Source organism: Lynx rufus, unplaced genomic scaffold (genome assembly GCF_022079265.1).
Source record: "Lynx rufus isolate CCGP_SWC_20201006 ecotype Redwood Valley unplaced genomic scaffold, mLynRuf1.p SCAF_8, whole genome shotgun sequence".
Classification (NCBI taxonomy): Eukaryota; Metazoa; Chordata; class Mammalia; order Carnivora; family Felidae; genus Lynx; species Lynx rufus.
The window spans coordinates 61,677,793-61,702,851 of NW_025814896.1; the positions used below are offsets into that span (position 1 = coordinate 61,677,793).

Here is a 25,059-nt window from a genome sequence, read left to right on the forward strand (position 1 = left end):
AGAAAAATGTCAATGTACTGAAAACCCGTGGGGACGCAGCAACAATTCACATAAACATAATTGCAGCTACAGGTGTTCAGGTCACTCACAGCCCTCCCATGGGGGCTACAAACACCATGCAAGTCCATCGCAGAGCTCCAGGGGACAGGGCTAGCAGCACCCACCTCAATGATCTCCGTCTGTGCATGTTTTGTCCAGAATGCCTGAGGAGGGGTGGTTACACTCACTGCTACAAAACTATTTGGTTTTCGATCTAGCGATGGAGTATGCAACTCACTGCAAGCTATAGAATCAAGATCAGAAAGAAAAGAATCCATTAAAATCAGGCTCCAATTAGTTCTCTATTCCAAACACACCCAAAGAAACCCCCACCCCCCAAAAAAGTAAATGACACTAAAGTGATGAGACACTTACATTGTCAGTTATCACATGAAGGTGATCTTTTAAACTAGAAGCAATCTCTTTGCATGTGCCCACCCCCCACCCCGAATCTCTCAGCCCTATGACAGCAAGGCTGTAACTGTCAGTAGAAAGCTGGGCTGAAGGGGGCCTTCTGTGTCCATGGACTAGAACACAAAGCCAACAACCTCACATGGGGTCTGACCCATAACATGTGACCTTAATAACTAACTGAACTGTTAACTAATTGAGCTAAGCAGCCACACAGTCTGTAAAATCAAGACACAGCTACACATGCCTGCATCCTATGACTGGTGGCCAGCCCTGAGCTGTGGTGTCCTACAGGTCTCTGTGTGAATGTATGCTGGAAGTAAATCCAAAATTCTGTGGCAGCATAAACAAAGTTTTGTTATGTTTTGTTTTTATTAAAGAAGTTATTGCTCATTTTATTCTCCTTATAAACCTCATATCAAGTGCAATATTATTATAAATGTTACTTTTTGGAACTAATGGTACCAAATTTATTGTACTAAGCATTTTTAATAGATAAGACTCAGATAATTCTATCACAGAAGGAACCCATAAGAATGATGATCACATTTCACTGAAATGAACATGCTATCTGTTGTGAAATGCACTCTGAAAGAAAAAAGACCCACTGCCATTAGACTATGCTATGCTATTGATTGTTAGATATTTTCTGATTAAAGAGTAAAACATGAAAAAATATACATCATAGAACTGGTGAAATATGTGGCCAATCAAACTTCAAAACTGGTCCAAACAACCACCTTTTTTTGAGGAGTAATAAATGCTTCCCAGACCACTTCAAGTCTTTGGTCAATTTCCAGAGATCTAAAGCAATGGACTGTGGCCATTTTTGCCAGTGTTCTCATTACCTTTATGGAGGAGAGGATCTTTGGAGGTCCTTACACTATGCCATTCCTGCCCTCATCATTCCCATTTTCTAAAATGTTCACTGGCGATTTACAATTTAGAAATTGATTTTTGCTTCTGAAAAATAATTCCGGTTCACTAATTATCTACTTGTATCATCTTCTCATATGATTTTATGAATTTTCATCATTTATTGAATATAATAAAATATAAAAAGCTTAGGTTTTTAGTTCAGTTAGTTTTGACGATCATATGCACCCATGCAACCATCACCACAACAAGATAGAGAACTTTCCTTCAGACTAGAAATTTCCTCTTCATACTTCCTAGTCAACCAATTCTTCCCCTACCTCTGCAACCAATTTCTGATTTCCATCATTTTTGTCTGTCCTTGAATTTCATATAAATGGGATGTATTTGAGATTCATCTATATTGTTGTACGTAATCACTCTTATTTTATTTTATTCTATTTTGTTTTTTATTTTTTTATTATTTTTTATATTAAACAGAATGTATTGTCAAATTGGTTTCCATACAACACCCAGTGCTCATCCCAACAGGTGCCATCCTCAATGCCCATCACCGACCTTCCCCTCTCCCCCACCCCCCATCAACCCTCAGTTTGTTCTTAGCATCCAAGAGTCTCTTATGGTTTGCCTCCCTCCCTCTGTGTAACTTTTTTCCCCCTTCCTCTCCCCCATGGTCTTCTGTTAAGTTTCTCAGGATCCACATAACAGTGAAAACATATGGTATCTGTCTTTCTCTGCCTGACTTATTTCACTTAGCATAATACCCTCCAGTTCCATCCACGTTGCTACAAATGGTCAGATTTCATTCTTTCTCATTGCCACGCAGTATTCCATTATATATATATAAACCACATCTTTATCCATTCATCAGTTGATGGACATTTAGGCTTTTTCCATAATTTGGCTATTGTTGAAAGTGCTGCTATAAACATTGGGGTATAAGTGCCCCTATGCATCAGCACTCCTGTGTCCCTTGGGTAAATTCCTAGCAGTGCTACTGCTGGGTCATAAAATAGATCTATTTTTAATTTTTTGAAGAACCTCCACACTGTTTTCCAGAGCGGCTGCACTAGTTTGCATTCCCACCAACCGTGCAAGAGGGTTCCCGTTTCTCCACATCCTCGCCAGCCATCACTCTCTTATTTTAAATTGATGAGTTAGATTCCATTGTGTGAATGTATTGCATTTATTTAACCATTCTGTTAATGGACATTGAGTTGTTTCTGGTTGTGAACCACTGTAACTAAAGCCACTACAAACATTCCTGTTCGTCTCCTTTCGTGGACATAGGCTTTCATTTCTTTTGCTTAAGTACCTAACAGAGACATTTCTAGATTAGAGCAGAGGATATGTTTAACTGTGTAAGAAGCTAAGTTTTTAAAGTAGTTGTACCATTTTACAATCCCACTAGCAATGTGTGTGAGTTCCAGTTGTTCTGCATCCCCACTAATACTCGGTAGGGTCAGTCTTTATTTCATAGTTATTCTAATGGATGTGCTTTAATCTGCACTTCCATGATTGTTAATGATGCAAGGCATCTTTTTATCATGTGCTTGTTCATTTTTAAAACTGCTTTTGTCAAGAGTCTGCTCAAGTTTTTTGCTCATTTGTAAACTGAATTGTTGACTTTTTTATTGTTGATTTGTATCTTACTCTGGATCTGTCCTTTCTCGGGTGGGTATATGTGTTGTGAATATTTTTCCCCCAAAAGATTGATATCTTACAATTTATTTTCTTAAAGACTTTTTGGTTGTTTTCTGTTTTTGTTGTGTTTTTTTTAGACTTTTAATCTTAGGGAGTGGTAGGCAGGAAAAATGTCCCTCCCTCCAAAAAAGTATCCACATCCTAATCCCTGGAACCTGTGAATATATTATGTTATGGGCACCACAGATGTGATTAAGGTCATGGAACCTTGACATGGAGAGATTATTCTGGATCATCTGGGTGGGCTTCACCTAATCACACATGCTCTTAAAAGTAGCAGAGGATGGTGGAAGGGTGAGTCAGAAAGATGTGACTATGGGGAAAAAAGGGCAGGAGAGAGTCAAAGCATGAAAGGCATTCCACCTGCCATTGCTGGCTCTGAAGATGGAAGAAGGGTGCCACAAGCCAAGGAATGTGAGCAGCTTTGATAAAGTGAGAACCAGCCTCAACTGGCTGCTAGCAAAACCACACAACAAAACTGAATTCCACCAAAAACATGAAAAGCAAAGAAACAAGTTCTCCCCTGGAGCCTCCAGAAAAGAACACTGCCCTGCAGATACCTTGATTTTGGTATTGTAAGACTCTGAGCAGAGACTCCGCTGAGCCCAGTGGATTTGTGACCTAAGCAAACTGTAACGTAGTATCTTTGTGCTGTTTCAGGTGTTCCATCTCTGGTAATCTGTTACGGCAGCAGCAGCAAACTAAAGCACAGAGTTAGTGCTTTCTGCATTCTCCCCCAGAAATCTTTGCCTCCCTGTTCGGAGTGATCCTCTGTTTTCTTCTAAAAGCTTGAACGCTTTATTAATTTTTAAAGTTCTCTTCTATTTCTTCTGCTACGTCAGACTCAGCAGGAGTCAGGGATTTGACAATTTCACTTGTTCTCTCTCTCCTTTAAGCTACTGTTTAAGACCCTCAAGGCCTGGTTTCTCTGGGCACGCCCCTTCATCAGGCATGAGTTCTTAACAACCATGCGAAGCTGGAACATTTGGGTCTTTCAAGCACAAGTGACAGCGGACAGACTGAGGCATAACAGGTGGCCAAAGCTTGGAAGACTGGTATCAGTTTAAGGGCTGATGGGCCAACTGCCACCTTCAGAACACACCTTCCTCTCTGGCCCCAACCACTCTCTGGCCCCAACCACTAGCCAGCTCAGCTAAGTCTCGTCCTCAGTGTTTCCATGAAGCTTTCCCTCAGCAGCCCACAATCACATCTCCTGTCTGTCTCTTACATTGCTTTGGCCTATTTCCAGAGAAGCCACGAGTCTGTAGTATGTATGCCTTGCCTCTCCAACCAGATCATCTATAATCCCAGCTGAGTAAGTGCTATCGAGGCAAAGCAGTAAAATGTATTTCAAGTACATAGCCTTTGACTCAGCAATTCTGTATCCAAGACTTTATCCTGAGGAAATAATCAACAAAGCGTGTGAAAGATCTATATACAAGCATGTTCACTGTGGTAGTGTTTATAATGGCAAATTGGAAAGAACCTAAACATCTGACAACAGGAGACTGGTTAAAACAAATATGGCACAGCCATACAATAGAGTTACATAAGCACCCGAAGTGATGGGGCAGATCCCATGTTTGTTTGTGTGTGTGTTTTTTTTTTTAATTTTAAGTTTATTTATTTATTTTGCGAGAGAGACAGAGAGAGAGAGAGAGAGCATGTGACAGGGGAGGGACGGAGAGGGAAGGAGAGACAGAATCTCAAGCAGGCTCTGCACTGTCAGCACAGAGCCTGCAGGGCTCAAACCCACAAACCATGAGATCATGACCTGAGCCGAAACCAAGAGTTGGATGCTTAACTGACTCAGCCACCCAGGTGCCCCAAATCCTGTGTTTATTAAGATGAAAAGATGCCAATGACATTTCTGCTACATGAAAAAAAACATGTTAAGAATACCAGCATGACATTTTTGGAGATAATCCCATCACCTCCACAGGCCAAAAAAAAAAAAAAAAATCATTAAAACTTCTGTATAGCACTGAGTGGGTGTAAAAAAATATTTCTGGAAGGATCTATACCAAAATGCCAACTGTGATTCTCTCTCTGATAGGGTACTCTTTTCCTCTAACATTTTCTGTATTATAGGTTTTAAAATGAGCACTTCCAAATTTTAAACTTTTATTTTTAAGATAAAATATTTGACCATTCAATCATCTGGCTCCTGTTTTCACGTCTTTCTTTCTTTCTCTTTCTTTCTTTTTTCTTTCTTTCCTTCCTTCCTTCTTTCTTTCTTTCAATGTTTATTTATTTTGAGAGAGAGTGCCCATGCTACCAGCACAGAGCCAAACGTGTGGCTCAAACCCACAAACCACGAGATCATGACCTGAGTGGAAACCAACAGACACTTAACTGACCGAGCCACCCACATAGCCACCCAGATATGTTAAGTGATTTTTACCACAATTAAAAAAAAAAAAAAAAAAAAAGGTAGGGTGCCTGGGCGGCTCAGTCAGTTAAGCATCCAACTCTTTCTGGATTTCGGCTCAGATCATGATCTCACCATTTGTGGGATCCGGCCCTGCGTCAGGCTCAGCACGGAGCGTGGAGCCTGCTTGGCATATTTTCTTTCTCTCTTTCTCTCTCAAAAAAAAAAAAAAAAAAATTGCTTGACATAAAATTCACCCTCATCTTTTTAAGCTATTTCTTCCCCCAAGTATGTAATTCAAATGACAATAGTACTGTCCTTGATTTGCCAAATTCAGAAATATCTTGGTTTCTGTTATAGGGGTGAGGATTTTTACCACAAATCCATTGACTCTCATTCTCTCTCTACACTCAATCAGTTTAACTTGAGATTTTTTTTGTTAAATCCATGTTCTGCATTAATAAAGCTAAGAGAATATTATTCATTATGAGCCAACTGGGATTTCCTTCACTTCTCTCCTGTGCTGGGCCCTGTTTTCTGGATCCCATGTCTTCTTTTTTCTCAATTTATTCCCTCTTTTGGGTAAAACACATCCTCCACTGATTTCCAGAGAAAGGATGTGGGAGAAGTTTATTTGAGAGTCTGCAAAGCTGAAATATATTTCTTTCTACCCTCACATTTGACTGATAGTCTGCTTGAGAATTCCGGGTCAGAAATATTTTCCCACTCACGTTAAAGGTGCTGCTCCCCCATCCTCAAGTTTCCAGTGTCACTGAGAATCCCCTCCACACTAGTTTGACCCCTGATCCTTGGATATGAACTGTTTTGTTCTCCACCACACCGCACCCCCCCCCCCCCACCTCTCTGGAAGTTTTGGGATCTTCATTTTATTCCCAGTGCTTGGAAACTTTCCCAGGATGTGCCTTGTTATGGGTTTTTTCCAATCATTATGCTGGGCCTTAGCAGGCATTTTTAACCTAGAACCACACTCTTCAGTTATGAGAGACTTCTTGTATTATTTCTCATTAATTCCCTCCCTTCTATTCTTTTCTATTCTCTCCCGTAAATGTTAGGCCTCCTGAATTTGCTAATTTCCCATTTGAATTTCTCTCCCATTTTCTATTTTGCTTTAAAATGTTTACTTTTTGGGATAATTCCTTGAATATCTTTGAATGTTTATTGAATTCTTAAAGTTTTCTTTAAATCATATTTTAACTTTCTAAGGTTGCCCTTGTTCTTCAATTTTTTTTCTTTACAATGTCCTGTTTTATTTTATGGGTATCCCATATTCTCTTGAGGGTATAAATTATAATTCTTTGATGTTTTCTTCTACTTTCTTCAATATCTGTATTTCTTCCAGGTTCTATTTTTTCTTGCTTCCTCTTCCATGTGTGGGCCTTCCACAAAGCCCTTCAAACTTTAACCATTCTTGCATTTTGTTTCAAATCAACTTTGCGGTATAATTTATATATAAAACGTGCCTATTTTAAGTGGAGAGCTCAATGAGTTTGTATAAGCATAGACATCTATATAACCACCACAGTCAAGATACAGTACATTTCCATCACCCCAAAGAGTTCCCAGTCCCCTTTCCAGGCAGCCCTCACCAGCACTCCTGGACAACCAATCATTGATCTGTCTTCTATCACTGTGGATTGGTCTTCCTGAGTTACACACAAACATAATCCTATAGCATACAGCCTTTTGAGTATGGCTTCTTTCATTCTGCACAAGGCTTTTGAGATTCATCTATGTGTGTATCAGTACTTCATTCCTTTTCCTTGCTGAGTGGTGTTCCATTGTATGGATGTATCATAGTTAATTCTGCTGATGGATATGTGGGTTGTTTCCAGTGTTAGCTATTATGGATAAAGCTGAAATCAGCATGCATGTACCAATCTTTATATGCACAAAAGAATGTCCATTTGTCTTTAAGAATAAGGTATCAAAAAGCTGAGTATGAGAGTGAGCTGAGTGGCTGGCCAGCCTACTTTTGGTTGGGGTCCGGAAAGCTGGCATCTGTCTCTTTGCGGGGAGTGGGAGTTTCCTTTTTCCAGAGTGAAAGCCTCCTGCCTGGAGGAATAAGCCTGGTAGAAGTAGGATAAGAGGAAGAAGGTTGGAGAGGGCGAGGTAGGGGTCGTTATTCAGTAGACTTCTGGACCTTCACCATGCTTTCCTCCGTGCTAATGGACCTCAGCCCAGAGCCTCTCTGCCTCCCAAGTTTCTCATGAGAATAACCACCAGTCCCTGCAGGGCTGCGTGTGGTGGGAACCTGAACCTCCAACTCTTCCTTATACAAGCTTTCCAATAAGCCCTTGCTTTTGTCTCTGAGCTCCCCAGTATCTCTCGGACAAATCCAGCACCTTCACAGACATGCAGGTGTGACCACGTTCCTCTCTGCCTGTTCCCTCCTCCTCACAGGTTACAGTCTGGGGGTTCCAAAGATGTCTCACTGCACAGAGTGTTTCTGTTGCTTATTCTTCCTGATGTCTGTGCTGATTTAAGATAAGGGGGTGGAGATAAGTTCACTGTTCCCTTGTGAAAGTGGAAGTCCTTGGGTTAGTATTATAATTTGTGAAGAGCAATAAAGCTCTAGGTTGGGGGCAGGCAGGTGTGGGAATCCCAGCAGGGTTAAAGACTGCTTCCTGTTCCCAGTTCACAATGCAGGACTCACTCTCACTGCAGAACTAGCCACTAAGTCAGGGTTGGGAAACCCTCTGAACTTGTTTAAGGACATTCAATCTGAAATGGCAATGTTTTCAAAGTTTAGTATTAATTTGATAATAATGCCCTTACATTTTTATGGAGTTTGCCATTAGTCAAAGACATTTGTCTGATTTTGCTCTGTTTTAACCACCATGATCTTCTTTATCTCTCAAATGGTAACACCCCTTATTATAGCACATGAGAAAACTGGTCAGGCAAGGTCAAGGCCATGTGGTTAGTGTGTGGCACAGTCCGGACTAGAATCCAGGTCATCTGGCTCTCGAGGAGGTATTTCCTTTATGTCCCACTACCTCCCGGACACCGTTGCCAGGCCAGGGGCCAATGCTGAGCACTGCCCAGGGGACAAGGGAAGGGGAGAAGGACACAGGAGTGTGTCAGGCTATGAAGGAGAACCATCTGTGGGTGACCCCACCACACTGTCCGATCTTCTGGGTAAGCCACAGTAATACCTTACTTCCCTGATCCCAGAGCCAGCACATACTACTAGAGTTTTTTAGGATAATCTTAGGGCATTCAGGACAGTTTTTAGGACATTCTGATGCTGCCCAAGAGGGAAAGCACTAGGTATCATTGCCTCCACCCACAGAGTAGGGAACCAAGGGCCAGATGGCTAAAATCAACTGCACAGGGCTGTATGGTTAGGACTGGCAATGCCCGCCCCGAGCCAGCTTTCCCACCTCGTGGGTACATCCCTAGGAAGGCTGTCCTCGCAGCTCTGGGGGGCTCACCTCCCGCCCCTGCCCTCCCCCCACCCCCACTGCCAGCCTGGAGGGAACATGTGCTGAGGAGGCTGAAATCTGCAGGCTCCAGGCTCCCTCCACCCACAGGACATTCACACCTGCCCGGTGGCTTCATCTTAGAGACACTTCAGTAGCAGCAAGTGCTCTGACACAAATCTGAGCCAGGCTCGTGTTTCTGTTTTTAAGCAACGTATATTGCAAAGCAAACGAAAAATGCAAAAAGATACCTACCTAAGCTGAATTCTAAAATGGGCTCATCTGGATCTTGGATATTTCCTGAATAAAAAGGAAATGACGGGAAAAAATCATGCTCAATAAACTTTTCCTTGCATTTAGATTTTATTCAAAAGAGTCAACATTCTACATTTTCCCCCCTCAGAAACTATTATATGAGATAGGTTTTTCATTTCTAAACATTCTAAACATTTCACTTCTGAGATTCCTAAGAAGTCTCAAACTCCAAGATCAAACCCCCCTCCTCTTAAGCTCTGCAAAGCCACAACAAGGAGGGCTTTGATCATGGCCTGGGCACTTGCCAGACAGACACTGTGGACATTCCCATATCATCTACTGGCAAATGAGCCCTGGAGGTGCCCACTCAAGCTGGAAAACTGACAGCGGTCCAATTCCAATGGAAGCGGTTCCCAGGAAGAGGGCTGACTTCCCCCTCCCTTACGCCCTGATTCAACAAAAGGTTGCCCTCCAGCCACCTGGAGTGGGCAGTCACTGGGGGCTCATTCTGGCTGTCCACAGGGTACCCCAGGAGGCAGGCATACAGGGTATGTGCCATGACCTTGCACCAGGAACCTGGCGCAGGCCCTGTGAGACTCACCTGCCAGAGAGAGGCCCAGCATGTCAGCTGCCACATCAATGGTAGAAGCCCGCTGCATCGCACGGGCCCTGGCACCATGGCGAGGGCTGTGCTCTCTTGCTGTCATGATGTCATTGGTGATGATGTGTTTCCTGTTCCTGGGTCAGACCACACCTGATTCCCCGGGACGCGCTGTCACCAAGCCCTAATCCCCTAAGGTGGCAGTAGTCCTGAGAAAAAGGCACCGACACTGGTAAGAAACATAGGGATGGTGACTGAGAGACTGTGCTCTCATGGACAGAATAAATGCCTCACACAGGCAACGGAGGAGCCAGGGGTGGAGAGTCTGATGACCTAGGCCCCTTCGAGTGTTTCCCCTGCACTCCCCAATACTCACACACCAACACATATGCTTATGGGATCCCATAAGGAAATCATGTTCTCTTCAACAAAGACATACCACAGTAACTGTTGGTTTAGATACAATCATGAAAGATGGCTTCTGAAATGTTCTTGTTTTACTATGCTTTTCTGTTGACAAGTCTCATAGAATCTTTAACATAAAACCAATTCACCTCTGTCAGAAGGATAGGAGATGCATGAAGGGTCTGCCACCCACTGGCATGGTGAAACCCTGGAGAGACAAAGGCACATGTCTCCAACCTGCTCTCTTTCTTCCCACAGCTACAGGAATTTCACAGGTCTCCTGGTCTTAGAAAACATGTGCATGTAATCTATACTTAACTAAAGTGGATAGTGCTGTGCTATGGATATGGAAACTTCTGGGCAAAGTGCCACCACAGGCTGAATCAGAGGGATACTCCGGCATGGCACAGAACATACATTTGCTCTAAGAAGTGGGTTAAGCAGTAAGAAGTGAGTTTCACGTTTTTCCAGCCCATGTATATGCTACAATTCCTGTTGTCTCCAGAAGGAACCAACCTCTCTTGTTTAAAACACCTCTCTCAAAGCTCTCCATGTATCCAGACACTCTTGTCTTCTCAAAGTATGTCAACACCTGTGTCCCTGAAGGCTTGTGTTCTCACTCTTGAGTTAATATTCAGCCAGCAACTTACTGGACATGTTTGTTCTTGGGCCAGTTGAGACACGTGGCATTTCTTCATAGAAGCACGTCCAAATCCATCATCTAAAAATGGAAAATTATTAACTTAACAAGTGGCCAAACATGAAGTTCTCGAGAGTGCATATTATGATGCTTAAGTTATAATCTTAATGCCTAAAGATATGGGGAAGCCAAGAGTTACTACATGTTCCTGTGAGCTCCACACAACAATCTAACTTTTTGGCTCAAAAGCAAAGGTCTTGCTCAAGCCCAAAAGAATGAGAAACAGAAATGCACATTCCTATCCCCATCCAGGGGTGATCCAGGGGAACATGGACCAGCCCTAAAGCACCCACTGTGTGGCTGAGGGAAAATGCAGAGATAAGAATCTGAGTCTTCCAGTAGTCCTGCTCACAAATGTCAGCTCAAGGGAGAAGTTGCTGGGCCCCTCTGAGACTTTGGTTTCTGGTGTCTACAATGAGGCTAGTAGTACCCATCTCACAGGGCTGCAGCGGGAGCCAAATGTGCAAAAACGGAAGAGGGCTCTGCCCTGCTATGGCTGCCTGGCCCTTGGGTGCCTTTCTGTGGAGTAGAGAACAAGCCAGGCTCCAAGTCAGTCCCGGGGGCCCAGCACATGAGCTATCTGAAAGGGCCAAGATCTGGGGTATAGATGACAGGCAGTGTGTTTGGCACTCAGGCAAACTCAGTTTCCCTTGAAGACTGGGCTCCTCCTACCCCTCCCACTGGAGCACCTGGGGACCTTTAGTCCAGGCATCTCGGCAGACACGGCAATGGCTCAGGTGGGGAGTCACAGTAAAAGTCTCCGAGGGGAAGACTGACGAGTTTGCTGACATCAAGAGGCATACAAAGTCAAAATATGGAATGAAAATGATAAAGACAGGGAAAGTACTTGCAGTACTAATATCTATAGTTTGTAGTAATGCTTGTACAAATTAACAACAACAAAAAACCTCACTAAGAATGCAAGTGGCAAAGGTATGAATACATAGAAGAGGAATACACACGGTAAACGTTTTGGAGAAGTGACCAAACTCATTCATAATAATTTTTTTTAATGTTTATTTACTTTGGGAGAAAGAGAGAGAGAGAGGCACAGACACAGAATCCAAAGCAGGCTCCAGGGTCTGAGCTGTCAGCACAGAGCCCGAAGCGGGGCTTGAACCCACAGAGCAAGATATCATGACCTGAGCCAAAGTCAGAGGCCCAACCGACACCCAGGCACCCCCTCATTCATAATAATTAAAGCAACGCTAAATATTCCTATATTCACCTAAAATTGTCTTCCAAAAGAGGTTTGTCTCTTCTCATGAGAATATGCTTTGTTGGCAGACCTAGGGGAAACTCTGTAAGGCTCTTCTATATTGCTGATAACATTTTAAAGTCGTACAAGCATTTCAGAAAGCAATGTGAAATTATTTACCAATATATTTATAAACAAAAACAAAATTCTTGCCAACAGTCCAAAGACGCTTATTGTAGCATTACTTATAATGACAAACACTGGAACCAATCAAAATGCCCAGCTACAAGTATATTCTGGAACACCTATAAGATGCATTACTATATGGCTGTTAAAATGATCATGACAAAGTTCATGAACATATGAAAATTTCTTTAACTTCATTAGTCATCAGGAAAACACTAATTATAGACATGAGATACCTCTGCACACTCATTAGAATAGCTAAAATGGAAAAAAAAAAAAGACAATACCGAGTATCGGTGACGATGTGATATAAATGGAACCCTGATACACTGCTAGCAGGGGGTAAAATGGTGCAGCCGTGCTGTAAAACTGTCAGTGTCTACTCAAGCTGAACATATACCTACATCGTGACCTAGTATGTAACTCAGAGTGGAATTGCTAAGAGAAATGCATATTTATGTTCACCAAAAAAAAAAAAAAAGGTAGAACATTTAGAGCATAATATTCATAATAGTCAAACACTAGCAACAACTCAAGTGTCCATCAGCTATAGAATAAACAAAACAATACAGATGCTTTTAGAAACGATGTCAAGGGGGAAAGCCAGTCAGACGAAAAGCATAACTAGGCAATTCTATTTCTATAAAGTTCAAGCACAGGCCAAATGAGTCTGTGGTATTAGAAGTCAAGACAGTGGTATCTTTGAGGGGCAAGTACTGACTGGGGAGGGCATGTGGGGCATGAGAAGGCTTGTGGTCTCTTGTTTTGGGTGCTGGTTCTACGAATTTACTGTGTGAAAATTCATTGAGCTGTACATGAATGATTCTTCTACTTCAATAAAGAGTTTAATTATTTTAATGACTATAATAAAGACAACATAGCATGAAAAAATGTTTATGTCAGCTCTGCAACATGCGTGCTTTTAATGAAATATTCTACCTGTGCTCTGGTCACAGCCATTTAAAAAGACAAGACACGGATGGAGACCACATGGAGAAGAGGGTGTGGGACCACAGGGAGCTGGCCCTTTCTTAGCTTAAGGTCATCCTCTTGCATCACTGAAAGTTGCACCCCATGCTGGCCAGAGGCAAAGGTGGCACCCTGGGTGTGAAGCAGGTTGAGGAAGGAGCTCTTCTTTCTTGAACTTCTTCCCAGTGTATCTCCAGCATTCCACTGCCATGCCTGGATGCCCTGCTCAGCTTGTAGTGAGGCTGCAGTCACCCCCCTTCACGTGGGACAGTACAGATATGCCTCCTGACAGAAGGCAACAACTGGACCCTGACAACCTGTCAGCCCTCCCCTCCCCCTCCCTTATCCCCTTCCTCTTGCCCTTGCAAGGCCCCTTCACCTAAGGAGGGTGGGGGATATTACAGGCATCATGGGGTCCTGGGGATAGAAATTGTTAAAGGGGAACATCTACAGACTAATTTTACACTTGATAGGGTTCACAGACCAGAGAAGTTTTGAGTCAAGAGGGCCTCAGAAGCCACTTCATGGTTATTTGGGGCATTTAATTAGGATCTGCAATTTAAGTCATCAAGACACAGAACACAGAGCTGATCTGCACAGCTGAACTCGATTTTCCTTATTAGTCTCATTAATTTAAAGTAATTCGCCAAGGATTCTTATATTCCCAAGGTCCCTGGCTTTCCTCCTGGCCCCATTTGAAGACCAGAGCTCATTAGGAAGAAAAACTGCACTAGCATCAAAGAGGATGGATAGCGCGTGGGAGTTGTTCCAGGGACTGGAATTTTTTTTCTTGGGGGCAAGAAGAAAGAAAGAAGCAATAACTCATGAAACTGCCTCCTCTCCTCACTCTGTGAGAGACGTGTCACCCTTTCTGACAAGAGGACACAGGTCATCAACTCAACAGCAAACCCAATAATGTCCCTTCCACCAGGGGGGCAGGAGAATGGTGGTAGAGGGAGCATAAGCAAGACAGAAGGCTTGTGGTGGTTCATACAGGTCCATGGGATTTGTGACCAATGGCAGTGACTGTCACAAGCTTCTCAGGAAGCCAGTCTAAGGTCTGCCTGCCTTCCTCCTCCACAGAACAAGGGCTCCCAGGCCTGGAAAGGGTTCTGGTGGCCCCTCTAGGCCTCAGTAACCTCTCGGGGCTGCAGAGCTGGAGCTCAGTAGGGAGGACTGGCCACAAAACTCCATTTTCATCTGTCTTATATGATGGGGGTTCTTCTGAGAACAGTCTTAAAAAGGACTTCTATGGATGATGTCACAGAAGTCCAGACGAAGTAACTTTCTCAAGGTCACACAGAGCTAAAGGATGAACTATCAGAATCAACCCAACGCAAAAGCCCAAATACAAGTAGGGGCGCTCTCCCTGCCCAGCCCACTCTATTGCTGTCACTGTGGGCAGGAAATAGGCTCCTAGCAAACCTTCTCCAGGCCTCTGCTCTCCAAACACAGGCAGCACAGGAGAGAAAGTCAGATGAAAGGCTTGCGTGAGTCAGAGCATGAATCAGCAGCCCCTGGGGAGGAGGCTACTTCAGGAGGCAGAAAGAGGCAGAGTTTTCTCTCAAAACCCCTAATCCAGGACAGCCATAATCACTGATCAATGAGGTGTCACACTGCTCACTGGCAAATCACTACTAATAACAACCTGAGAGCGACAGCTGCCGCCTTCCGCACAAAGCCCCTAAGGCAGACAGTGCCCAGCAGCCGACGACCTTGCCTCAGTCTCCCTAACACAGCTAACCAGTCTGTACCTCAAGATAACGTACTTCCTGGTGTGACCATGGGATGAGCAGTGGGGTACCCTGTGTCTCATGAATGCCAGACTTAAACTCTTGGTTTCTTCCATATCATCCTGGGTACCTCATTCAAGCCTAAACATAGACCACGGGCCTAACGAACCCCTACTGAGTAAACAAACTGTCAGCTTCTGTGGCAGACTGGCCTTGCTCACCAGGTACATTCGTCCCAGGTACACTGACAGGTGACCCTCTTCAGCACCCTTCCAGTTTGGTGCAGCTATGTGAGAGTGCAGAGGGATGCACACCAGCTGAGATAAAGGTGAGAAAGCTGCTCATGGGATTCTCCAAGTCTCCCTTCCCCCCAGATTCCCAGCTGGATGCAGGGGGATTGAGTGAATAATTCCAAGGCCCCAGGGTAAGGGAGTGACTCTGTGGAAAGAAACTAGGTCCCTGAGACCGGGAAAAGCAGAGGCCCTGCCTCCCACCGACGATCTACACTGAGCTTACCCTGAGTAAGACCCTTGGTTGTGTGAAGCCACGGAGATTTGGGAGGTGGTTGTTACAACAGCTAACATTAGTTACTGTGACTAAAGTATGGCACATACCAGGCACCCAAGAAATGGTTATGATGAAAACAGAACTCAAAGCCACCAGTTAACACTTACCACACAATGCTTTGTCCTCTAAATGAGGTATGCCCAATTCATGAGCAAAGAGCCCACAGGTGGCTGGGAGACTACCACAGGGGTCAAGAAATGAAAGCACAGAGAAGTAAAAAACCCACTTTAGCAGATAATCAACGAGGCAAGTCTTTTTTTGTCCCCTCTCTAATTGCAAGTCAGGCGTAGGGCATGCTGATAGCTCTCCTGCCCTCCCCCACCCCCAATATCACCTGGCTAGCCCTGGACTTCATCATCCCAAACACACACTATGATGGAAGCTGGCATTAATGTTGAGAAAGCAAGTTCTCTGATATGACCCTAGAGCTGCTAATCCAACCAGGAGAGAAAAAGAGACCCATCTCTCCCACTGGACACCCAAGATCAGCCTATTCCCAGCAGTCCTCTGGAGCCAACTGGGAATTGAGGCTACCCAGGGCTCTATCCAGAGCTGGTCTACATCCAACAGGGCCTTGGAGCCCTTGGGGCTTCAGGACCACTAATTCCTTCAATTCCAGAAAATAAGAGAATGACAACAGCATGGGTGCAAATACCACAACATAGGCATAAACCTCAGGTGGGCACAGGGTAGGTGGGGTGCAGATGCCCATGACAAAAACTGAATGGGCCAGAGCCATGGTGGCTATGGTAACAGGCATGGGCAAGGCCAACACAAAGGAATAGGAGCAGTGTCTCCAGAACAGACAAGGGCAAGGGTGACCAGCGAGTTGGAGGCCCCCCTCCAGGGAAAAGGCAGCACTGGTGTGTGCAGGCTCAGTGCACCTAGTGTCAAAACAGCTCATATTCTGCCTCCAGGTTTCCAACCAGGTCAGTCACCAGCAAGGGAAGATTCAGCATATGAGCAAGGACCAGGAAGGCCTGGCTTCCAGAACAGCAGCCAATGGAAGCAGAAAATTCCTCTGGCTTATATTTGGAATGAATGAATGAATGAATGAATGTGTGCCTCTATATGACATCCCAGAAATTTAAGTGCAATGAATCAAGTTTCGGTGCACAGAAAATTACAGAATGGTTGTCAACCGAGGAATGGGCCACTGGGGTAGGGAGACGTACTAAAGACTTAAATAACACAAACTTGAGCAGGCTGCCTAGAAAGGCTAAAAAAGAAGGTGTTGAATGGTGGAGACACAGACCAGGTGATGTAGGGGTTGTAGGTAAGGGGTTCAGGTGGGATGAGCCATTGTAAGCACAGCAGAGGGACAGGGTCTGAGAGGCAGGGGCAGGAGGCAGGGGCAGGCCAAGCTGGAACTTAGCAGTAAGGGTTCCTTGATTTTAATTTGCCCATTTAGGGGACTTCTTAACCCACTGAATGTTCCACCCCCTCTGTGCCCCTCCCCACCCTAAAACGCAAGAGAATCATGGAAGCTAGCAGATCTTTCATCTTTTTCTCTTTCAAACAAGTTGCCTAGGAAAGATCTTAATCTTTTAAACAAAGTCAAATGTGCCTCCTTACCATAAAAAGCAAGGAATGCTGCCTGCCTCCAAGACTCAGGTATTAACAGGGCAGGAAATGCCAGACACCCCAGGCACAAAGACAAGGGTAGAGGGCAGGGAGCCTTAGTCTCTTCCCTCCTGTGCTCTGGCCCCAAACCCAGCAGGCCCCCGAAACCCTGGTCCACAGAGGGCTCTCAACACCTTCCCTCCTGTGTCCTAGACCCTTGGATCAAACTGCAGAGGCCGTGAGCTGGGTGCAAGAGGCTGGGCACTTGATCAATTAGGGTCACTCCTCTCCAGGGGGCTGGGCAAGAGCTACTGAGCTTCCCTAAGCCTCAGTTTCACAATCTGTAAAACAGCAGTAACAACACCCACCTCACCAGGACACGCTGAGGAGCAAGCACATACATAGAGACATGTAAAATACCCACACAGAGCCTGTGCAGAGACTCGAATCAGATAGAAGAGTTTCTCTCCTTGGCTCTACCTAACCTCTCATGTGTCTAGTCCTGAGCTGCAGTTTTACTGGGGCCATCTATGAGCCTGGAAGGCCTTTCCTTCCCTCCAGCTAAGTCTACCAACATTTTTACCCAACTCTCCAGCCACCTGAACTTCAACCAGAACTCTTCACTCAGGTCCATGGCACTCTGCCCGTGCTTCAGTTTATAGTGACTGTGTTTTCTAAACCCAACATTTAGGCCCAAAGGTTGCTATTGGGGAGGGACAGGTGAATGGAGCACCATTCTGGTAGGCAGTCAGCCACTGGGAGCAAGGTCACCTGCACAAAGCACTTTCTATGGGCCTCAGTTTTTTCATTTGTAAAATGAGGAGACTGCCAGGTGTAAGGAATCCATGGTCCGAGCCCACCCCAGACCCCCAGGGAAGAGAAGTGGCTGCTCTGTGCCCCCGAGGCTGGACATCCATTAGGATCCTGTTCTGAGACGCAGCAACCACAGCCTTCCTACTATGGAGGCCTGCTTCCTCCTTCCTCTTCTGGGCCAAGGACCCAGCTCTCTCCTACTTCTCACTCCCCACGCTACACAGGGCCTTGGACCCAGGAGAGGGGTTCACTGTGAGTACATCTCCTACATGAAGAAGACCGTCAAACCAGCGAGTATGCTGCAAGAGCTGTCCAGGGCAGCCAGCGATGAAATGCAGGCAACAAACGCCTCGGAAAGTGAGGCACAGAGAAGAAGGTTTGTGCTGCAGCTGGTGTATCTTCTCACCTGCAGACACAAACAACCCCACCCAGGGCCCCACTGGGCCTGCACTCCGCAATCTTTTATCTGTAGCTTCCCACTTCCCCAATCCCTGTTCTCTGCTGGTGACACTGAACAGGCAGCAGTGGCCATGGGTTCACCCCAGCTAATTAACTAGCCTGCCTCATCCACTTAATGAATATGGTAGCTGATATAACACAATGCCTTAACCCAGATTCAAAAGCACATCTCCGACTCCAACAGGAACAGTCACCGTGCATATTCCCCTAAACAACAGCAGGGGCTAGAGCCCAGGAGCAGGACAAGCCCAGACTGTTCCAGCTCCCCTCCAGCCCTCCAGTTTTCCCACCTCAGTCAATGGCAGCTCCATCTTTCCACTTGCTCCAGCCAAGAAACAAAGTCAGTGCAGACTCCTGAACAACACTCTCACAGCCCACACCCAATGCATGGGTGATCCTCCCGCTCTATCCAGACTTCAGCCTGCCTCAGCACCCCTGCCCCACTGCCCTGGCTTCTCTGACAGTCACTCTGCAGCCCCCAGTCTGTCTTTACACAGCACTGGTGAGGCCGTGAACCCTTCCACCAGCATCTTCATCTGGCTCCCACCTGGCTTCCTTGCTGTTGAGATCTCCCTGGCTGCCCGCCCTCCTTGAGGCTGCGCTTCCGTGGAAGACATTGGAGGGCAGTTCCCTCACCCCTGGTATGTCCTTCCTAAAAACCAGCCTCTCCAGGAGGTCTTTGGGACAGCCTGGTTTAAAACTGACTTGTGGCTCATCTATAAGCCATGACCTTTGGGGGATTTTCCGTAGGAACTAGCCTGAAAATAAATCACCCTGCAAAAGTGTTTAGAAGTGCTTGTGCTGAGCAACACAGGTGCAAACCTGGGTCTGGGGGCTCACATCAGGGAGATGAGAGAGACATGTTAACAATAACCAAGTGCTGGGTGGGGGCAGCGGCACCAGCAGCGGTGGGATGGGGGAGGGGGGTTGCCGCTGGCTGTCTCTGCTGTACCGAACCCTCCGCACCCCACACTTCTTAAGCCCCTTTTCTTAAGCATCTACTTTCTTTGCTTCTACATCTCATGCTATTTCTTCTCTATAAACTGACAATCTCTTCAACAACAGTGAGGGTCTCTCACGGACTAGGCCTTAGGGATACAAACATGAACACGTGGACTTGGTCAGCAAATGCACAATAGGAATTGCAACAAAAACATGAACGGGGGACAATCTGAGGGCCACAATGGTGCCGGTGAAACCTCTTCCCAGACCTTCCTTTGTGTGAAGGGCTGGCCTGCTGCTCCCCACCCCTCCCTTTCCTGGCAGGGGTGCCTCATGTGCTAGAAGCACGGAGGCTCTTTCTCAGTGAGAATCAACCCAGTGTTGATTGAATCCTCTCACTCCCAAGCACCAGCCTTCACGTGTCACTTGACTGCCACGGAGGCTTACCAGAGTAGCACAAGCAAAGATAGTGGGCGCACTGCACTAAGCAAAGCACTGTAGTCCATTGTTAAGAGCTGCCTCTTTATTACCGGAGACAATACATGCCAGTATCAGTGCCTTCTTCTCTCTCCTAGAAATGTCCATGGTGTTGACAAGTCTCATGTCTTGCTCCATTGTCAACTCGGCCACTCGAAGCCCTCACATAATTAACTGAAAGTTCGCCTATATGTTGGCCAGGAAGGCCTCTCAGGAGTGCCAGAGAAATTTCCAAATAGGTGCGTAAAAGGACTGGATCCAGTATCTATCAACAATCACTGTCAGTGTAGACATGCAGTTCCCGGAGGACCAACAGCCAAAGAGATGAGGGCAACAGCTTCCCTGTGACCTGTGGTTCAGCTTATCTCCACATGAGGCTCCATAAAGGACCTATCAGCCAATGAAGGCAGGTATCATCTCAGACCCAGATGCCCCTGCCCCCAAGGCACTTACTCAGAGCCTGGTTCCAGAAGATGCAGCTAAAAGAGAACTCTCTGGCTCCTCGAGGGCTGGGTGTGCCCCATTCACTGCCTGAGACTGTTCTTTCTCTTCCCTTTTCTTTTTCTACCCAAACCCAAGGCTGTAAGGTCTGGCCTGGTGCCTACTTCCACCCCTCCCCCAACCAGAGCTGGCCACCTGGAAGCTGGGCCCTGACTTCTTTCAGCCAACAGGGCAGATGCCACCCCCAGACTCTGCTTCTCTCCCCTCTCTCCTTTGGGAGGGGGTCGGTCCTTTCAGCCAAGGGGATGTGGGAGAGAGTGTGACTACGCTGCTCAAGGCTCCTCAGTATCACAGAGCAAAGAGGGTGTGCCTTCCCAGGGGTGGTGGCTTACACCCCAGCTACAGCAACTCCCTTTCCCTTGCCCTGACAGTGTTTCCATTCCATCCCCCCAGTCCTTGGGGTTCAGTGAAGAGGCTATCATGGGGAAGGAAGGTTCTGGGTACTGCTGCTATCATGGCCAAAACACCATACTTACCAGCCGGGATGCTTGTACTGCAGCCTGGAAAACCCAATTCAGATGAGTTCAAGCAGAGAGGCATTTGTCATAAAGGTTCAGGGTTGACTTATAAAACTTGAACGGAAATATGGCTGAGCTGGCCCAAAGACCCCAATGTCAGCAGCACAGACAACTCTTCTCGGCTCTCCTCTGCTAACCCATGCCATTCTCCTCCTCCCTGCAAATGAACCTATGCTCATGGTGGTGTCAAGGCAGCTGACAGCCCCCCAACTCTACTCTACAGGTCTAGCCACTGAAGGGGTCAAATGCATGCACTCTCTCCCAGTCTCCACTCCGGCTCACTCTGGGGAAGGCAATCCAAGGATCTAGCTTGTCCAGGTATCCCTGGGCTGGAGGCTGGGGTCACAATGTAGCATGAGTGCTCCTATGAGACCCAGTAAGTTTGGCGGGAGAGAACCCCACAAAGGGGCGTGGGGGAGGATGGAGAGAACCCTTACAACTCATCACAACTTTTAGGAACCAAATGGAGAGGCCCTATAGCAAGTGTTCCTCAACCTTTAAAAAGTCAAAGGGGCACGTGGGTGGCTCAGTTGGTTGAGCGTCTGACTTCAGCTCAGGTCATGATCTCACGGTTTGTGAGTCTGAGCCCCATGTCAGGCTCTGTGCTGACAGCTCAGAGCCTGGAGGCTGCTTCGAATTCTGTGACTCCCTCTCTCTCTGTTCCTCCCCTGCTCACACACTCCCTCTCTCTCTCTCTCAAAAATAAACATTAAAAAAAAAAAAGTCAAAGAACTCCCACTGGGTTTTTTTTTGTTGCTGTTTTTTTTTAACATTTTTATTTTTGAAAGACAGAAAGAGACAGAGCCTGAGCAGGGGGACGCGAAGAGAGAGAGGAAGACACAGAATCCGAAGCAGGCTCCAGGCTCTGAGCTGTCAGCATACAGCCCGACATGGGGCTGGAACTCTTGAACAGCGAGATCATGACCTGAGCCAAAGTAGGACGCTTAACCTACTGAGCCACCTAGGCGCCCCCAAAGAACTCCCACTGTTAAGTAAATATTTTTTTTATATTGTTTAAAATAGAGAACATAAACATAAAATTGGGTATAAACTCTTTCTTCTTAGAGCTCTTCAACTACTATAAAACCAAAAGAGATCTATAAATTATCTACAGCAAGACCTCCACAAAAATGAACTCACATTTATATTAATGTAACGTGGCAGATGGGGACAACGCACAGAAACCATTACACAAACATAACCCTGACTGACTCCAGAAGGCCTCTCTTGCCACACTCTCCACTCCACCCTTGCCTGGACTGAGTCAGAAATGCCCGCAAAGGCCACTCAGTCCACCCAGCAGCCATGTGGTCATAATAACAGACACTGTTCTCCAGAAACATGAGTTGCAGAGCAGGGCAGAGGAGCGGAGATGTGGTGACACTTCCCTGGACTGTGAGCAAGGACTCTCTGGGTCCTGGACAGCAGGACATGTTGTTTTGCTCTTGTGCATGACATCAAGAGAGTTACGGGGGAAAAAAAAGTACAAAACACAGCTTGATGGCTCGCTGTGTAAAAATGCAAGACTGAAGAGGCTGGTCACCTTCTTTGAGTCTCCACAGTGGACAGCTCCCGCTATGGGCCACGGAAGGTGGCCAACAAGATGGTGGCTGCAACACTTCCCTGTGTGAAGAGAGAGCACCGTCTGTCTTCCCTCCTTTCAGTCGGTTCACAGCGTTATGCTCCTCCAGGGCTTAGTCAGTATCTGCTGCCTACTGGAGTTTCTCATCATGTGGGAGAAGTCACGAGAGGAGACCAAGAACTGCTCAGTCCAAGATGCCTTCTGGCTGCTCACCTGCCTCATCTGGCATCCAAGGAAAGAAACACCTTGTCCAGAGATTCAGGTAGAAAAGCTCACAGGCAGAGGTGTGAGCAAGAGCAACAATTCCACTACCAAGTTCCTCCCATGCCCCCTGGTTCCCGCAGTCCTCACACCTCACTGCCAAGGGGGCTGTCTGAAATGACTGCCTGAGCGGGGCTTCTTCAAGGTCATGAGCCCCAGAGCAAAGTCAGGACTAAAGTCAGCCCTTGCTCCTCCTGCATTCTTTCCAACACTTGAAACAGCACGCAGGGCACACTAATTCAAACTCCAACCAGATGCAGGTAAAAGGCACAGTCTTTTCCCTTGGCAAGTTCCTCATTTTTAAGCACTTTCACACATATATTATTTTATAATGTTTCCTAGAACATTACTTTCTTCCCTCCATCCCTTTTCAGGACCCAGGACCCTGGAAGAAAACACTTCAGATCCAAGACATGCTAACCAATCTTTCCCTTTCCGTCCCCACCCACAGTCTTTACAAGGCCCTCTGGTCACAGTCTCTCCTCCAGCCTTCATGTTAAGCAACACAACAGACCAGAGAGGAAATGGACCTTCCTAGAGAAGGCAAAAGAGAGAACTTCAGGATGTGGGTGACTTCTTTTTTTGCATCATTCATGTTTGATTTCCTTTTCGAAGCTGAAATTAAGCTCCTTGGGAGAAAAATAGTGTCAATATTTTGTCAAAATATTTCAAAATAAATTTTTAAAAATATAAATCTCGGGGGGAGGGATTAAAATTAAAAAACACAAAGCTTTGTGAACAGGGTAAAAAGACAAAACCTAGCCAACAATACCAACAAATACTAAAGTAAAAAAAATATACATATGTAATGCTCTGTATCTTGATGGTGGAGAAAGGACTTATATAAATATTGCACAGAAGTATGTTTCAGAAGAAAAGTAGAATGGGAACCCCCGAACCAGCAAGTCACGACTCAAGACCTAGTTTCTGTAGTGACACGTTAACCTGATTAGCAGGGGTTCCTCTGCTCTTTTTGTAGGACTACTGTGGCTTTATTGCCATCTCCTCCTCTTTACCGTTCCCAACAGGTTTTATTTATTCACTGTAGAATATCCTGGCTGAGCAAGTGAAGAATACGTCAAGGTGCTTTGGCAAATAGTCGCTGTGCTGTCCCCAGCTCACACTGGTGACACACACTCCACAATTCAAGAATAAAACACGCATCCTTCCTCTCCTTACAAAAACTCCCACACCCTCTGTGAGGCTTGTCAACGGAAGCAGTGCAGGGAAAGTGAATCAGCTCACCACCCAGACAGTGGCTGGACACATACAAATGGCAGGCTGAACGTGGGGAAACGCAGGCCTCGAAAAAGGTTAGCCTCCTTGGAAGATACTACAGTCCCAAAGAGTTGCCGGTAATTTTGGCAAACATAACAAGCAAAGTGTACTCTTGGAAGGGAAGCTGGGCACACATACCAGCTGCCAGAGGGGTTAGTGAGATCCAGGCCTGATGTTGCCTGGGCCTTTTCAGAACGAGAAACTCTATGATCTGATTTATGCCAGGTCAGTGAGCAACCATGAAGCCAAGCTTTGGTTCTGTTTAACGAGAACCAAATATCCAGGCAACTTTCAAAACTCCTTGCTAACGCTAATGGAGTTTTGGGAAAACAGAGGAAGATCCAACTTACGGGGTTAATCCAAATAAGATGGCCTCAGGTTTACTTCAAATTCTGGTATCTGTGCACCTGCACCACAACATGCAGTTTCCAATCCAGCCCCACCTGCAGCACCCCAGTGCCCCCGTCTTGCTCCTGCTGAACCCCTCACCAGCCTCACTCCAGCACCTCCAGCAGCATGGTACATGGGGCCTAACGAGGTACTTACTTACAGGCTCACTCCAAATACACTATTTCCTTCTCGACCACTGACAGAGCAGGATTGACAATAATTTGAAAGTTCCAATGTGTCTCAGATGACTGGAGTTGGGTGGATTCAGTTTATTTTCATAATCAGTAAGAAAGCATGTTTTCTAATTCAGAAGTGTAAGGTTGGGCTTCACAAGAGAATGTAAAGTTTTCAGAGCAGCCATAAAATTCCATAAAGGGCTATAAATGTGAAGCAACAACCACAGATCAATGAAATTCTGGGAAGACAAAGTTATTTCTGGAACATGGCAATAAGCCAGGAGACTGAGGATGCCCAAGGCCTCCAAGTGGGCAGCACCAATGAAGCTGGTTTTAGCTTCTGCACCAACAAACCAAAATTATTGAGAGAGGTCTCAGTCTTGGAAATAAAGTGGGTCACACACTCTGTAAGCCTTACCATATATAAATCTCTGGCAAAGTGGTATATTATCAGCTTACTTTAGCTACAGAAGAGGAATATTGTTTTAACCAATCATGTTGGGTGGAACACATAGAAAAGACTCTGAAAAGACTTCCGTGCTCCATATTTTTACATAAAAATAAAAAGCAAGCAGTCCTGACTTTTATATGAGACTTTTCTGGAAAAAAGATTTCATAGCTTTAGCTACCCACTTGAGTTA

The 25,059-nt window shown here is 45.7% G+C and overlaps 1 protein-coding gene across 5 annotated transcripts in view; it reads right to left on the reverse strand.

Annotated features, from left to right (window-relative positions):
• The window catches only part of INPP4A (inositol polyphosphate-4-phosphatase type I A), a 136,851-nt gene that overhangs the window by 52,139 nt on the left and 59,653 nt on the right, over positions 1-25,059 (reverse strand). For 3 of the 5 annotated variants that reach the window (XM_047068515.1, XM_047068516.1, XM_047068512.1), the window contains exons 2-5: positions 10,756-10,826; positions 9,701-9,909; positions 9,100-9,144; positions 165-283 (exon numbers count right to left, since the gene is read on the reverse strand). In XM_047068515.1, coding sequence (XP_046924471.1) covers positions 165-283; positions 9,100-9,144; positions 9,701-9,806 — 270 coding nt within the window. In that variant the 5' untranslated portion in view covers positions 9,807-9,909; positions 10,756-10,826. Of the gene's footprint in view, positions 1-164; positions 284-9,099; positions 9,145-9,700; positions 9,930-10,254; positions 10,314-10,755; positions 10,827-25,059 lie in introns of all 5 variants that reach the window. The other 2 variants (XM_047068513.1, XM_047068514.1) reach the window with 2 other exon arrangements.